This window comes from Sylvia atricapilla, chromosome 2 (assembly GCF_009819655.1).
Source record: "Sylvia atricapilla isolate bSylAtr1 chromosome 2, bSylAtr1.pri, whole genome shotgun sequence".
Taxonomy (NCBI): Eukaryota; Metazoa; Chordata; class Aves; order Passeriformes; family Sylviidae; genus Sylvia; species Sylvia atricapilla.
Genome location: NC_089141.1, coordinates 75,312,108 through 75,328,947, shown reverse-complemented (window position 1 = coordinate 75,328,947; position 16,840 = coordinate 75,312,108). Strand labels below are relative to the sequence as shown.

The window sequence follows — 16,840 nt, the reverse complement described above, 5'->3', positions numbered from 1 at the left end:
CTTTAAGTAGTAACAGCAAGGATTTGTACCTGGCAGGCAGAATCTAGAGCAATCACTTACACTACTTTCACTTTGAAACTTGGCTCAATTTCCTTCTCTTTATGCCTGCAGAATTGTAACAACTTTTTTTAGCAGACAAAAATGGATCTCTCAAGCTGATACGCTCATACACGTGAATCCTTCCCAGTATCAGGTGTTCCTAAAATTCTTGAACATGAATTTTGCCAAAGCAGGTCAGATAGAAAGGCAAATAATTGAAGATCTGCTGCTCAAAATCCTCCATGCTTTTTTATGAGTGAGATGCTTACCAGGCACACTCCTTTCTCTCATTAGTACTACATCTACCCAACATTTGGCACTGGAGCAGATCTGCACTATGAACACTATGACTTACAGCACTGTAGAGAAGCACTGTTTAAGTACCTGGACCCCCACTTAATCATCAGTAAGTGACTCATTATGGCATAAAGGAAGTGAACCTTAAGGCAGTTCCCCAAAGGCAGGGAAAACATTGAACAGCCACCTATATTAGTACTGGATTGAAAAGGGCAGTTGTTAAAATAACTTGTGCTTTGCACTCATTCTTTAAAAAGAACCCAAGCTGCTGCTGTCCTAGAAAGTCACCACAGGATGCTGGCGACCCTTACAAGGACCACATGTTGGATCAAATCCTGCACTACAGTTCACTGATAAAAGGACATGCAGATATTTCTCTAGATTCTAATTTCTGACTCAGAAAAAATCCTCACAAAAAACTAATACTGGCCTGCACATTAACCATGTCACTGCATCAAAGCTAGCCATAGTTATTTTATTCAAGTGCAAATGTCACCAAGTTTTATCACTAATCATCCAAGGAACATTCAAGGATCTCCAAGACCACTGGTTGAACCATTATTCTGTAAGGAGATAAGGCTCTCAAAACTGGTTTAACAGTTCAGTTCCTTCTGCAAATAGATTCTAAATGTTCCCTTTCTACTTAAGCCAGCATTTATTTACCTGCACTTGGCGAACAACGTTAGCCAGCCGCTTGATACATGGATCTTCGCGTTTGATAGCTTCATGGATTTCACCATCCGCAATTATACCAAGTATTCTGGGAAGGTTGGAATTGTTGGGACCGAGGACAACTGGGTTATTGCTGTTACAAAAGATACATTGCAAATGAACTGATGTTTATTTTAAAATAATCTAAACACTTTACACGCAAGTGAAGTGATTTTGAATGAGCTTATTCCAAAGCTGCTTATTTAGATTAAATTTTCACACAGCTGAATAAGTATGCACAGCTTTGTTGCCTGCTGACAGCATGTTCCCCCTTCTGTTAATATTTAACCAGCTGATTCTTTACTCAGCCTAAACTTTATCAGGAAGAAGTTCTGAACTTCACAGAATGGCTGAGTTCCATGCAGATGGAACTGTAAATAGTGTGACAGAAATACCCTGCCTAAAAGGCCTTACTCCTCTCTCTGTGCCTCCCAGGACGCTGTGTTACTGGCATCAGGAGTGCTGGTAACTTCAGCTCTGCCAGCACTCTCCATGACACAGCAAGCAAGCAGTTCTGCTCCCTCTTTCCCAGCCAAATGCTGGCCTGGAGGAGTATTAGCAATCAGGAATCTGTGTGGAACACATGATCTACTTCCAGCCCTGCCACGTACCAGTGCTGGAATGCAGAGGCTGTGGATGTAAGACTGGCAGAGAAGCAGGTAGCCAGGCTGAGCCACCTGCCCAGAGCTGGGTACAGAGGTGTGCTGGTACTGCAATTCTCAGTTTCTGTGTTCCTATTTACATGCACACCTGGCAGCATTGTGTATCTACACAATTGTTCTATAATCAATCTAGAGACCGCAGTTGCCATTTTGAGATTCTGCCTAAATAAAGGGATACAAGATATTCACAAAATAGAAAAGACTGTAAGAAATCTAAGTTACTTCCTTTATATTTTTCTCCAGAAGATGTACTACAGTGCCAGCCAGAATGTGCTTACTACATAACACCTCAGAGGCTACATTCTTTCACTCATCTACGAAGTGCACCACACTGGAATAACTGTTTACTTTTTTCCCTGAATTTACCTACAGGAGGGAGCACAAATCCAAAGAGTAAACTGTGGGTAAGATGCTTTCAATAATAATTGAAATAATTATTAAGGGAGATAGCACTGTACAATAAATTTTTCCATACTTCAGACTTCACTTTGTTGGGAAGCAAAAAGGTGAAAAAGGACTTAAAAGAAGGCTGCAAGAGCATGTGTGCTGCTTTTAAGAGAAAAGACCTGATCAGTTACTGGTCCTGATAAGTAAGCAGAGTATCGAAAACTTTTCCTGAAATTTTCTGTACAAGTTTTCTGCAGATCCTTTCCCCATTATAGACAGAGAAAGCAGCCAGGATTTTATTCCAGCCATATGGACACTCTTTAGGACAAGAACAGTAACTGTTTAAAAAAGCAGCAATAACATCAGGGAAGGCTCAGTTCTGACATTTCAAATTATCTTCTCTAAACCATATGTTGATTAACCTCATAGTTTCTCGGTTTTGAAAAATAGACTGCTAGGAAAGAGCACACAAACATGCTTACTTTCTGCATTATGTGAAGACTTTGCCTTACCTCTCAAGTAAGTCACACAGATAATTGAAAGTATGAACAGCTTCTTCTTTGTCTTCATGAAGTGGAAGCCATGATAACCAGTGTGGAAGGACTTCTTCAACATTTATACAGTCAGGCTTGAATTTCATTATCTTTCCTATTGCTGAAATGCAGTTTTCTGTTGCATTGACATTCTCTTTGGCTTTGGCATCTGGCGACTGAATGACTCTCACCAGCAATGGAAGTGCCTCTAATTGTTAAAAACACAAGAATAAAGTTTAATGCACAATCATGCTATACTTTATTAACATCACAATTTCTACTTGAGACAACTGTATGTATTAAAACTAGGATTTTTTGTGTTTCAAGCACTATAATCCAGTCATTCAAATGTTCCACTGCTTCTAGGTTCTTCTCTGCTCAATAATTACCATATGAAAACCAAACAGATAAATAAAATAAATAAAGCTCTGCAAGGAAACAGAGAAAACAGCTACTAGAAAAGTTTGAATTTGCTTTAGAAGTTCAGAAGAAAATAATATTCCCATGTCTCTCAACTGGAGCTATGCAATCTAAAACATGCAAGACACTATAGATAGCAAGCATTATCTGTTTAATCAAATATGTTCTATAAACACAGGAGGAGGAAAAGCACTGATACAGTGACATTCACTGTGAATGTCACTCATTCATTTAATGTGAATAACAGTGCACATCCTCAGTGTATGCCCGCTGTGCATCTATTGCTAGTGGGCACATCTATATATATAAATATGTATGGATGTACACATACACACTTCCCACCACTAAAAGGTGCTCTAGGAAAAGCTCGCAGGAGTAATCTCACCTCGTGAATCAACTTGGCATAGTTTAGATCATAAAAATCAAGGAAAGGAAATGTTTTCCAGTGGAGGAAAAATGCCAGTTTTCTTCCTAGGTTAACAGCAATTGTATTTTTTTGACAGTCATGTGCACAACTCCACACACACTTCTAAATGAACATTATTATCATATTTTTAGCTACTAGTGTCCATGAAGACTTCCAAGCACACTACATGCAAGCAGGAACAATTGTTCTTGTGTTCTTCTGCTAAAAATAAAATGCTAAAGCTGTAATCTTCTCTATCAGCACAGTAAGCAAGTTGTGGAATTCTGCAGAAAGCACACTTCAAAATAACTCTAATTACTGAAGAAGAGTGAGATCTCACACTTCTAAATTTTGATGAGTAAGTAGAAGCTTTGCAGTAAAGAATACACAATCACACTTTCTATATTAACTCCACTGCATTAGATTTTTGAAGAATTAAGCAGCTATGGAGAAATTGTTAAACATTACAGAACTACACAAACATCAGACCCACTAGCTGATGTACTGAATGCAGGATAATTATGCTGGACTATTCTCCAAAGCAGAGTTTGTTTCAGAGGGGTCTACAATGTCTAGGACAACTGAACCTGCATTTTATACCTCAGGTTTTCATGGCTGCTGAAGCTAAATCTCATCCCATCTGTATCTCACTCACTAATAATAATGGATGACTCTGTAGGTATGTGTGGCCTTGCAACTGTAAAATTAGGATGGCATCAAAATTAATCAGCATAATTTTCTCCCTACAGCCTACCAGACAAATTTTCATCTTGTCTATAAAACAGATCCATTCTCACATAGATATTGTGTTAGATAAACCTTAAAAAAGCCTTTTGACAATAGAATACCCATCTTCTATAATGTTAAGCTTTTTTCCAAGGACTGACTGCTCTTACATCTGGCACCACCCAGTTTTGAGTCCACTAATGTGATTTAGGAAGACATCCATGCAGTTGATAGATACAATTTTCACAGAAAACAGCTGATTATATTCTTCCACCAACATAACAGAAGCAACCTTGCCAGCTGCATCAATTCTAACCTTGTATCCCCGTTTAGAAAGTGACTTGACTTGCTGTAGGTTTGCTTTTCATATTATTTCTGTGCTCTTTATGAAACCTGGTTTTAGTGATGTTTGTTTCATCAGCGTAGCTGACATGCCATTTACAAGTTCTTGCTATATTCTTAGAGTTTAACTGACTGCCAAAAATGCTCATATCAATACCGCTGATTTTTCTGAAGAGTATTTACATACTTTTCAAACATACAAAAGAATATGCCAGTGCTATGTATCAACCAGTAAAGAAATAAGTTTCAAATAAAAGCTCACAAACATGATGTTTTTCAGAGACATAGGAAAACCTGTAGGGTAAGTAATGTCTAATGTCATGGATTTATTTTGTTTCTAATCACAGCATATCTTCATCTATTAAAATAAATCACAAAATTCATTCATGTATGCACAGTAGGATTTAGAATACTTTTGAGGTGTCTGCTAATAAACAGTATGGTGTAAAGCTGAAAATTTATTTTACCTAAAATTCAACTTAAGGAGAAGCCAAGTGTCTGGGCATAATCAAGGATTACTTATCCAAATACAAAGAGAAGGTTCAAAGATATTACAAAGTTTTAAGTGGAGTAAGATAAAGTGTAATTAATGAAAAATAAAGTGAGACTTCAACAGATGCTAAAAAGCTCAAAAAATTTCAGAATCACAACTGTCTAGACAATTCTAAATTTTCATGCTCTTAATGATTCATTGTAAGGTTTCCCACACTTCTTTTTCTTTTCTTTTTAAAAAAGACACCTTATCCTGATTGTTATCATGTAAGTTAATTTACATTAACAATGAAAATTACGGCCCTGATTGATGTAGGCAAGAATTGTGTTAATCTCTATTAGATGATTCTTACTTTCTTACATCATCTAATTCAGCTTTCATTTAATATTAATGAGAAATACATATTTTAAATTCACACTTAGATGACTAAATAGCATTTTTTTAAAAAAAAGGAAAATCTTTGATAAGAGGTGCTACTTAGTGTGCAAAATTAACTTTGGTGACTGGCAAGAAGATTACAAGCAGACAATTTCTTTAAGATGAATTTGAAGTTTCAAAGAAATTTGAAACATTCAGAAAGAAAGGAGACAGTGTTTCTGATAAGTACTCACACTAATTTCATGTCTCACTTTACAGAAATTATATAAAAATCCTTTTTATATAATCAGAAAGCCACATAAGTCATATTCTAGGCTATTCCGTCATATGCGTCTCTTGTGTAGTTTTTCCAGACATCCAAAGGCTTTTGCATTAATACGTAACTACATCAATATTAGTAGAACGTGTCTATGAGACAGCTGTGTATCAAAATGATGGTTTTTATGAAATTAACATTTGCATACCAGATCATATTTTAAAAAAGAATATGTAAATCAAGTTTGCTAAGCAGTCAGTGCTGCAACTGAAATGTTACCAAGCAGAACAATAAAAGCCTGAGGAACTCAGGTATCAATCCATCACCAGTCTATGACACAGGTAATACTGGCCACCCTTTCACTGCCAAGTGGAAGAGACCTCAGCAACCAAAAGGTGAGCCTTTTTGACTTCCTCCCCCCAAGCCCCGCACTCAGAGTTTCCATCTGTACCTGGGCAGACGGGCCGGTAGCTGTCCCCGCCGAACTGCGCGATGACTCCCACGCCGTAGGCAGCCGCCTGCCGCACCTCGGGGCTGCTGTCACACACCGACTCCAGCATGGGCCTCAGGAAGTACTCGGCATACTTGAAGGAGGCGGGGCTGCAGTGCTCCACCACATCGTCAAAAATGCACAGTCCCCACTGCCGGTCCGGCCACGGCCGATGCGGACACTGCGGCACAAACACCCAACAGCTGAGATGCCTTGAAATCATTGTGCAGCCAAGGATTATATCAACAACGACCACGGGAACAGTGGTCTAACAGTTTTATTAAAATCTTCATGGATTGAATTCAATCCTAAAACCATATAATTTGCAGTAGTGATCGTTCCAGCAATGCCATGAACAAAACAAGATCCAGGTGTCTATCTTTGCACCTCTATTTCACACTCCATTACATATATCGGTCTCAAATTTTCCCCACAAGTTCACAACGCCTTTTTGTCCATCCTCTTGAAATCCATTTTTGAGATACTGGACAATCTCAAGGAAATTTAATTTCTCAAAACGACTGTGTGTGTCAATGATCCTAGGTCTTGCAACATAGATTTTAAGTAGCACAGCAGCGACCCTGCTCAAAAAGCACAGGGTAACAACTTCATCCTTGATCTAGAATAAACCTCTATTTGTAAAACAGTAATTGCTACATTCTATCTACCAAGTTCTCTAAGACTTCAGCATGGAAGGCATATTAAGGCATCAGAAAAAAACCCCTCTAAATTTAAGTTAAAGCAAAAAAAAGTACTTACAATTAGGTTGACAATTAGTGGAAGTAACCTTTCAAACCATGGCAGTACCTTCTCCTTGTAACTACTGAATATTGAGTGCAAAATGTCCGATACTTTAGTCAAAATATAAACATCACTGTCATCCTGAAAGGAAAAGGATACAATTCACATGAAGACTAGAAATCTTTAAGGGAGTGGAACTCCCATAAAGTGCTAAGGTATCTAAACTAATGGAATGAAGTTGGTTTATGACTTTTTTTGTAAATCAAATTTTTTTCAAGTTCACTAATTTTCAATTCTTTGTCTAATTGCAGAATGATAGAATAACAAAATGGTTTAGGTTGTAAGGCACCTTAAAAATCATCTAGTTCCAAAGCCCCTGCCATGGGCAGAGACACTTCCCATTAAACCAGGTTGCTCAGAGTTCCATCCAGCCTGGCCCAGATCATTCCAGGAAGGGGGCATCCACACCCTTCTCTAGGCAAAATGTTCCAGTGTCTCAAGGGACATCACTTGTTCAAATTGGTGCAAAGAATGTTGTGTGGGACCCTCTTAAAGGCCTTCCAGAAATCAAGACAAGGTGACATCAGTTGCTCTTCCTTACTCCATCAATACAGTCACTCCATCACAGAACCCACTGAATTAATCAGGCACAATTTGCATTTTGGAAGCTATATCAGCTGTCTCTAATCACTTCCCTGTCTTCCACACTGTCAGGAAAATGTGTTCAATGATCATACTGGGCACAGAGTGAGACCGACTGACTGACTGGTAGTTCCAGGAGTCCTTCATTTCAACCTTCTTAAAAATCTAAGAGGATTGCTAGAACTCAGTTGCCTAGGACCTGCAGGTTTGTTTCAGGGACAAAAGAATCAGATCAAGACAAAACTGTCTTGTGCAAATTTACTGCTTCAATGGGTTCCCTTTACAGAAGGCCTTTTTCATCTTCTGTACCTTACAGATAGAAAAAGCTTTTATGGAAATGTACATGGATAACTGCCTTTGTGATAAAGATTGTGGCAAAAATTTTCCTCTTGTTGTTTAAATTAATTTTTCACCTTGCCCAGTTTATACATCAAACTGGTCTAATAAAGAGCCTTACCTCAGAGCTATAAACTCAAGTTATATCTACAGGTGAGGATTATTCCCTGGACACACTTATGCTGGAAAGCTCTATTTTATAGCAACTTCTGTTGTACTCAGTATGGTCCTTTTAACCAGTTTATAGTTTAACAGACAGGGAAAACAGTACAGCTAGTGTCTGGTCCCTAGCGACTGTCACCTTTCTCACCTTCTGGTGACAAACTAGTAACTATTGTGCAACAGGCACCTTCCCTGGATATTCAAACAACTGGATATTTAAACCCTTCCTAGCAAGCCAACTTCTGCATTGTCAAGGCACAACTCAAGCAGGAACCCTGGAACATGCACACAGCGACATTAAGAGGTAGAGAACTGCTGCAGCACACCACAGGATCCACCTAGTCTGGTACTGCCTGTTGACCAATAGCTAATAACAGACGACTGAGGAAGAGAGTGTTACTCTTGCTTGGTGTATACCTTCTGCTCTCTACCAAATCAGCAGTTTAGTTATTGCTGAAGTGAGGGCTGGATCTGAAACTGCTGTTTGAGTTACTTTCATGACTTCCATGCTTTTTATATTTCTGCTGCCCTGAGGTAAGGGCTACATAAACATACTCTTGAGACCAAAGGTGTATATCCAAATGTTACTCATTTGTTAATTCTGTTCATATGGCAAGTCCTCATCCCACCCCTCCTTTCACAGCATAATGCAGACAAGTCTTTCTCCAGACTTTAAAGAAAAATCATCAAACATTAGAACATTTTAAAAAATGCCTTGCAACTCTGTTGCAGCATAGGGACTCAGCTTTTCCGAAACTGCTGCCTCCTTACATTTTCTCTCAGCAGAGTGACACACAGGAAATAAAAGGGTCTTCGAGGCAACAAAAATCTATCCTCTTGAATGCTGGCCTAATTCTAAAAAGCCTAAAAAGAGGCTCAAGAACCACACTGATATTTAAGACAGTATTTACATATGAGTGTATGATTTCTGGAGTCTGCATAGAGGTTAAACTCATGTGATCAAGCTTCATACCTGCATTGTGCAGCAAAAAATGCTTAAATTTACTGAGCATCCTTTGTCTCATGTTATAAGCAGCAGTTGTTCATTATTACTCACTCTCTCTCTCTCTCTCTCCATACTAATAATAATTTAATAAAATTATTGTATCTTGTCTACCATCACCTCCACTTTAAATTACTATCTCACTTTGGTACCCTAGTGTACCTAGTGTTAGTTAAATAGTCACTTTGATATTCTCTCATAAGCAAACACATGATGGCAGCCGTTTATCCCCCTGTCCTTTTCTGATACTGTTTTTCAGCTATTCTCTTTGAGACAGGCTCCTGACATGACACACCAGATGTCTTGGCATCAGAGGTATAGAGGCCAGATCAGAGGTTAAGAGTCACCCAAGGCTCAAAGAAAAAGCAAGTCGGCAAGGCTAGACCCAAGGGACAACCTCATTGTAGTTACAACTTCCTCTCTGGGGGAAGAGGAGGGGCAGGCACCGATTTCTTCTCTGTGGTGACCGGTGACAGGACCAAAAGGAATGACCTCAAGTTGTGTCAGGAAAGGTTTTGGTTGGATATTAGAAAAAGGCTCTTCAGCCAGAGGGTGGTTGGGCACTGGAACAGGCTTCCCAGGGAAGTGGTCATAGCACCAGCCTGACAGAGCTCACAAAGTATTTGGACAATGCTCTCAGGCACATGGTGTGATTCTTGGGATGCCCTGTGCAGGCGCAGGTCCTGGAGTCAATGATCCTTGTGGTTGCCTTCCAACTCGGCTTATTTTGTAATTAAATAGTCTGCTGTCAAATCTCTATCAGTGTTGATGTCATCCAAGAATTGTTTGAGCAGATGAAGAAAATAAAAAGCTATACCCTGAATTTCTTACTTTGGCGTATCAGACAAGGAAACCTTTCATATTTTCTAGTTCACAAATGTAGTGTTACCCATTCCTTACTGAAAGTTTTGAAGGACTGTGCTAACAAGATTCTTCTATGAAGAAATAATTCTGAGGATGCACTATGCCCTAAATAACTAGAAAGTGTATTTGTGCAGTATTTCCATCCTGGTGCTTGATGAGTAAAAAAACTCTTCAAACTAACTTACTTCATCTTGTAGTGACTCTTCAACTTGTTCATCATAGTCTTCATCTTGTCTTTTCACTAAATTTAAAAAAAAAAAAAATTAAACCACTACCGTTCTATAAGTGCGTAAGAAGCCTGTGAAAGGGAAAAAATATGCAGAAAGAAGTTTACAAAACAGCAAACAGTAGCTGAAGATGCAACAGGAATTTTCCATTTTTAAGAAACTTCAAAAAACGGTTCATTCAAAGAATGTATAAAGATGCACATGAAATGGAAACAAACACACCAGCTTGTCCACAAAGACAAGAGAAGTGCTTAGAAACAAGAAACTACTACTGCTTTGAGAAAACTGCAAAGACTTCAGATGAAAAAAACCCATGGAAATTATGATAACACCATGGATGTGCACTGTCTTTCAAGTAAACCTGTCTGTTAACTTTTGATTAAAGTACAGTATTGCTGACAATGATGCCATCTTCATCGTCCAAGAGCTTACAAATACAACTCATGAATTCAATTACTTTACGTAAATATATAAATCAATGAAATCTAAACACTTCCTCTGTGTCCAGGAATAATTAGAAATTCTGCTTTAAAGAACAGCCACATCACATGTTAACAGGATTTGTGTCAACTTACCCTGTCTTAATTCTTGATTTTTAAAGTGCTCTTCTAGTTTTTCTTTCAGTATTCCTCCAAGTTCTTCAAAGTGTTCGTTGTTAAGGCATCCATCTCCCATTACCTCAATGCACTTGTAAAATAAAACAACCAGTTTTTCAGCTTGAAAATGTAACACGAGCAGTCTTAATGAAGTCTAAGCTCACAAAGCATATTAATACATGCTCTGGATCACTACCAGGAATAATCTTAGAAGAACAGTCATACTGTAATCAATGCCCAAATTATAAAAGTAAGGCATAGTACCAGTATACATTTCATACCTGTCATTTCACTGGCTCGTGATAAAAACGAAAAAATTTGGTAACTGTTTTTAGGTTAATACTTTGGTATTCTTGCAAAACAAAATACAACATTTTCCATTAGCTATAGTAACATTTATAGTCACAACAAATTTCCTGTAGAGGAAGCCTTGCATTTATTTAAGCCATTTAAAGGAACACCAAACGTATCCATTCTTATTTCAAAAAGCTACAAACAGTAATGGCATGAAATCAGTAAGAACATTACCTTTGCAAAAGAATGCATTATTTCTGAGAGGACATCAGACTCTGGCTCCGTCCCAATGGCTTTGATGAGAGCATCACACATGAAGTGCCACATCTGTGTGAGGTACTCCGGCCCACGAACCCTGGCACATTCGAGAAGGAGAGGCATCGACTCTGCTGCTGCCACTCGGACACGTGTCATTATTAAGGAAATACAGCAATCAACACCAACAAAGTGCTTAGAATTTAAGACCCCATCACCATAATGAAGTTCTTAGTTTTCTACCCAAAGCTTATTTCATTACAATCCCGACGTTTGATTTCTTAATTAGATACAGATTAAATCATAGGAAAATTACGCTGTCTGCTGTTTAGACTTCAAGCCTGTTTCAGGCCATGACAGAAAAGCCGCTCAAGTTCTCTTCTGCTTGGTTACACAAACATCACTTTTTTTACTGATTGTCTTTTAAAATAAACTAGAGGGGAAAATTAGGAATACATTGCCTAAAATATGGTGTGTAAACCAACATTCTCTGCTATACTCAGAGCATATTCTCAAGCATTTCTGCTATAAAGTCACAAACTATTTTAACAGTAACACTTTCAATTCATTTAGGAAAACAGCAAGTACAATTTTGATTCAAAGTTTCCCTTTTCCCAGTGGAATTTGTTAATAGGATATCGTCATGGAAATAGAACTTCAACAATGGAACCATCAGCTTTACAACTTGCTCGGTGTATTCCACAAATCCTTCTTTTAGCTCTTTTGCGTAGCAAACCTGAAAAATAAAGCAGAGATATGCCTCTTTTAAGGGAAAATACTTGTATTTTTCAACTATGCAAAGGTGAGAGGGAGATTGTTAAAACTGCAAGGTTTTTTCAGTTAATTAAAAAAAAAAAACATTTAATATTCCATTTATCTTCCCCCTCAGTTGTGGTAATTTGAGAAACCCTAATAGCAGCATGAGTTCTCACTCTTAGGGCATGCATGTATTTTTCAAACCAAATTCCAAAACAGCAATATTTGCAAAAAAGTACTACTTTTTAACATTTCCAATTCCTTAAGTTTTGCTACCAAAGGAAAACCATCTGTTCATTGTAAAAATTTTAAGCTCCTAACTAATTAAAGTATTTTTAGTTGAGTAAACCCCATGCAATTAAGTGCCTGTAATCTAAACTAAGCAGTATCACTCAAAAAACTCTTTCACCTGAGATAAAAAAGAGTACTTTGGTTACAGACTTTGGCTTCAGACTTGACTGACCAGAGACATGTAGATCACCAAAACTGTTTGATTACTCACCAGCATTTGGCATGCAGTTGCTTTTTCTTCAAGGCCTGCAGTTTTAATTCCAAAACTCTGCTGATCGCCTATGTTCACAAATTCCCAACCATCATCATCACTCATATTCTCCATATCTTGCGCTGTTATACAGAGGGGAGGAAAAATAATCTAAAAGTGCTACAAAATTATTCATTTCAGTACACTTTTCAAGCAAAACAACATCTTAAACCTACTGTCTAAAAGAGCTACTTCAGGTTTAATGGATGCAGTCTTCATTAAAGGTCCCATGACAACAGGGAGGTACTGCTGAAATTCCTTTCCAAGAATTTTACACATTCTGGCCCATGCAGAGATCATGTAAGAAATCTAAAAGAGAAGAGAAGGCAGAATTTTCATGTCCCACATTTTATTTTAATGCATATTTAAAAGGAATGCAAAAAGGAAATACATTACACAATACGACTTCTGAAAAGAATTTGTCAGCAGTTCATAAAGCTTATTTCAAAAAGAAGTAATCCAACATGCAATCCACATAAAAATGCATCTTCAAAAGACATCCCAAGTCTAACAACAGCTTGTCAGCACATCTGATCAAAGTTGCTATACATGTAAAAGTATGACAGTGTAAGATTCCTGACTGCACTGCAAGTGCTTGTTCTAAAAAAAGGTTTTTTTCTGAAATATTTCCCAGGTTTAAACAATACTACCAAGCCACATTCCTGAAAATGGCAAAATAGAGCAGAAAGAAGGGTGCAGTACTATGTTTTCAGAGGAGTATTTGTTTTCAAATGTACAAGTTAAAATAGCTCTCTGCTCATTAGAACAGCTGCTTAACAAGTCTTGCTGATCTATTTATAAGAAGGTGACAGCAAGCTCAGATTTCTTCTGCAAATATAGGTCCTGGAAGTCTCATTTCCTAACCATGCTTCTGTGAAAGATTCTAGGGCCATCTCAATGTCAAGTTTTGTCCAGACAGGCTGGACAATTAGCCTGAAGGGCCAGAAACATCATGTACACAAGGAATGTTTTTAATACCAATGAGCTACAAGGACACGGTTTTAACATACCTGTGGATCATCATCTTCTAGATCACTGAAGTCTGTCTGTGTCTTCAGTAATAGCTGCATTACATCTGATGCATCCTGCATAAACTAGATACAGGAAACAACTATGTTTTTAAAGGCAGATTAAGATGCTACTTCTCAGAGACTTAAATGCTCACTTAAATTAAACTTTTTCAGGCATCCACATACAAAACTATACCAAGTTTCCTTTGAACTGCATAAATTTTGCCCCTGACACTGCCTAAATGAGATGCCATGTCGTTTCTCTTAAGGTAAAAAAAAAAATCTCAAAGGAAGAAAAAAATCCTGCTTTCAACATTTTTCAGTGTAATGAAAATTACCTAAGCAACGATAAGATTCTACAGCAAATTTGTGAACCTAAGCAGCAACACAGTCACCTCAGAAATAGAAACATAAAGACAAGCATAGAAATTCAGCAACAATATAGCTGTATGTTTAACAAGTGATCATATAAATTTAGTGCAAATACCACAAAAAAAGACATTTAAAAATGTATTTAGACTATTATATAAAATCTAAACTTACTTTTTCTTTCCCAACAGCAAGACCAATTAGACTGATGCATTCAATAGTCTTTCCTCGCAGAAGTCTTAATTCCTTCTGAACAGCATTTTCAACAATGTGTTTTAAGGAGGGCATAAATAAATCATAGTAGGGAACAAACTTCTCCTCTACAGTATCTGCAACTGATGCAATTGAAGTCACAACTTGCTCCAGAACTAGCTTAGTGCCTTTCTGTATCAACTTGAAAAGAGGAAGAATAAAGTGTTATATTTCTAAAGCAAACATTTTACTTATAAGAATGCCAAATGTAAAAATCTGCTCTTGCACATATGCTAATTCTCACCAGTTTAGACCAACACCAGCAGATATGTATACTGGCTCATTTCTGAGGTCTTTGTTCAGCTATACTTTTTCTGCCCACATAACAGGGTTATACTCCATCAAAGAATTTGTTCAGTGTATTATACCTCTTGTAATTTTATCACCATAATGGAATGAAGATGCTTCACTAGATTATCCAAATACGGAATAAGCAGTGACTTGGGACAATCTTCAGTGAAGTTTATGAGTGCTGCAGCTGCATGGGCTTGAACACGCTGGCTGCCTTGATCCTCCATGGTTTGTAGAAGAGCTCCTATCACCTGAGAAAGAAATACTCCTTTTAAGACAACAAGCTTCTGAATGGCACATAATTTTACCACTTTTTTTTTCATACTACTCTACTACTTGCCTTCTCATGAAATTTCTTTTGAAATCCAGGTGCAAAGTCAGTTGCCATTTGTCCAACAGCGTTACAAGCGGCGTATCTTACTCTGGGATGCTGAAAAAGCATTACCCTCCAACAGTTAACAAGCAGTTGGGAGAGCAGAAATGAAAACATTTTGACATAATTACTAGAACTATACTCACAGGATCCTGAAGGAACAGCAAAACAAAATTAACGATTTCATTTAAAATTCCCTCCATCTGTTGGTGGCAACCTTCTCCGATGGCAGAGAGTGCCATCAAGCCAGCATGCCTGTACTTCCAGTCAGCTACAGAAGAGTGAAAACCAAGCGTTACTCATTTTGGAAACTACCAAGAACCACAAAGACGAATCACCTTTTCTTTGCAAGGGCTGGGGGACACAGAAGGAGGCAGAGAACAGGAGATGGAAGGAAAGTTAATACATCTACTTGATTTGTTAAATAGTTTTCCATTTTCCTCATACATACTTCCAGAGATGCACAAAAATTTGAGTGTCTAATCCAGGCCAAATCCAGACCTAGAAAAAGAATTCTTAACTGCTGATACAAGCAATGTACATAGTACTAATACTGGGAAACTGCATTTTAATTAAATGAGCTGACCAGGCAAACATCAGGACAGTATTTTTAGTATTCTTATTTCCCTCTCCCCCATCTTTTTTCTGTTTTAGTATCATCAGAAGAGCCCTTACCTTCCTCAAGGAAAAGATCTAATGACTCAAACAACATCTGAATTTAAAACAAATAAATGATTGGTACTAAACATTTCAGCAGTCTTCTCAAGGCTGTAAGAAGAGTAACATTCCACTAACAGTGTAAACTTTCCCCACCTCCAAGTCGTACTAGCTTATTCTCAGTGTACTGGGTACTGTTGAAGTGAATCTTTCATGCCCCTCTCTCTTTCTAATTGAGCAACATGTGAGAAACTCCAATTTCTTTTATTTGTTTTTTACAAAAATCTTTCTCTGCGCTAGAAATCACTGGCATTACAGAAGAGAAAACTAAAGCAATAAACAAGTTTACCACATGACCTGTGGGAAAGGCATGCTACAGAACTTATCTCCCAAAATAGCGCAATATTTCATTATTGCTAGTAATATATTACATTCCTGGAATTAAGAAGATCATAGTTCAGAGCAGTAGAATCCTGACACTCAAGCTTCTGTCTGACCAGGATGCAATGAAATATCATCTTGACAGAAAGTACAACAGAAAAGCCTATTTTGTGCTAATTCAATTCATTAGATGTTCCTAGTTAAGCCTACATCTTGTGACTCCCACTGCATTACTATTAGCATGCATGCCAAACTTGAAATTAATGAATCTACAAAATGAAACACAGTCTTCTTTGGACCATCCGGCCACCCAACTGAAACTCCAAAGTCTTAAATTATTATTTCAATAAATATTTGTAAGAAAGAAGGGATTGACTTCTGAGAGTATTGTCAATGTTTTAATTAAAGTGTCTTCATCTTTCCTCCCAAGCCCCTATCAGTGAGAGCTTCCAATCCAAACAACATCTTTAGCATTTTCCTTCTCCAAAGAGAATTAATGGTTATGGATAGCTCTGACCCACAAGAAAACAAGCATCAGGCATGAACTGCATGATCTCCCCTTCACAGGAGTCAGGTCTTTCAGTGATTAGACTGCACACTTCTCTGAATGTACTAAAAAATCAGCTAGTTGCTAGCCTAGAAGCTACCAACACTGGGTCAGGTTAGCTCATTTCATTAATAAAACGTTTTTTATAAAAAACCCCTTTAATTCCAAACAGATTTTGTATGTGTTCAGACACAGCAGGTGCTACCTTGAGTTCCATACCCAAAATGCTAACAGTCTTTTCTAGACTGGGTTTTAAACCACAAAGGCAGAAATAGTACCCAGAACTTCGCATTATCTTCTACTTAGGCTAAAACCACAGGTCAAGTGAAAGCACAGGAAAGCAACGCACAGTATCTTTTTGAATCACTGGCTGAGCAGGCATTACAGGTATTTTAAGAAGAAA

At 37.8% G+C, this 16,840-nt stretch overlaps 1 protein-coding gene across 1 annotated transcript in view; it reads right to left on the bottom strand.

Moving 5' to 3' along the window:
* The window catches only part of IPO5 (importin 5), a 42,827-nt gene that overhangs the window by 2,319 nt on the left and 23,668 nt on the right, over nucleotides 1-16,840 (bottom strand). Inside the window, exons 11-25 of the mRNA XM_066313462.1 lie at nucleotides 14,999-15,123; nucleotides 14,820-14,909; nucleotides 14,557-14,730; nucleotides 14,111-14,329; nucleotides 13,568-13,651; nucleotides 12,734-12,866; nucleotides 12,519-12,640; nucleotides 11,900-11,996; nucleotides 11,240-11,412; nucleotides 10,691-10,802; nucleotides 10,074-10,129; nucleotides 6,900-7,022; nucleotides 6,102-6,321; nucleotides 2,609-2,837; nucleotides 1,000-1,141 (exon numbers count right to left, since the gene is read on the bottom strand). Of these exons, the coding sequence (XP_066169559.1) occupies nucleotides 1,000-1,141; nucleotides 2,609-2,837; nucleotides 6,102-6,321; nucleotides 6,900-7,022; nucleotides 10,074-10,129; nucleotides 10,691-10,802; nucleotides 11,240-11,412; nucleotides 11,900-11,996; nucleotides 12,519-12,640; nucleotides 12,734-12,866; nucleotides 13,568-13,651; nucleotides 14,111-14,329; nucleotides 14,557-14,730; nucleotides 14,820-14,909; nucleotides 14,999-15,123 (2,099 nt within the window). The remainder of the gene's footprint in view (nucleotides 1-999; nucleotides 1,142-2,608; nucleotides 2,838-6,101; nucleotides 6,322-6,899; nucleotides 7,023-10,073; nucleotides 10,130-10,690; nucleotides 10,803-11,239; nucleotides 11,413-11,899; nucleotides 11,997-12,518; nucleotides 12,641-12,733; nucleotides 12,867-13,567; nucleotides 13,652-14,110; nucleotides 14,330-14,556; nucleotides 14,731-14,819; nucleotides 14,910-14,998; nucleotides 15,124-16,840) is intronic.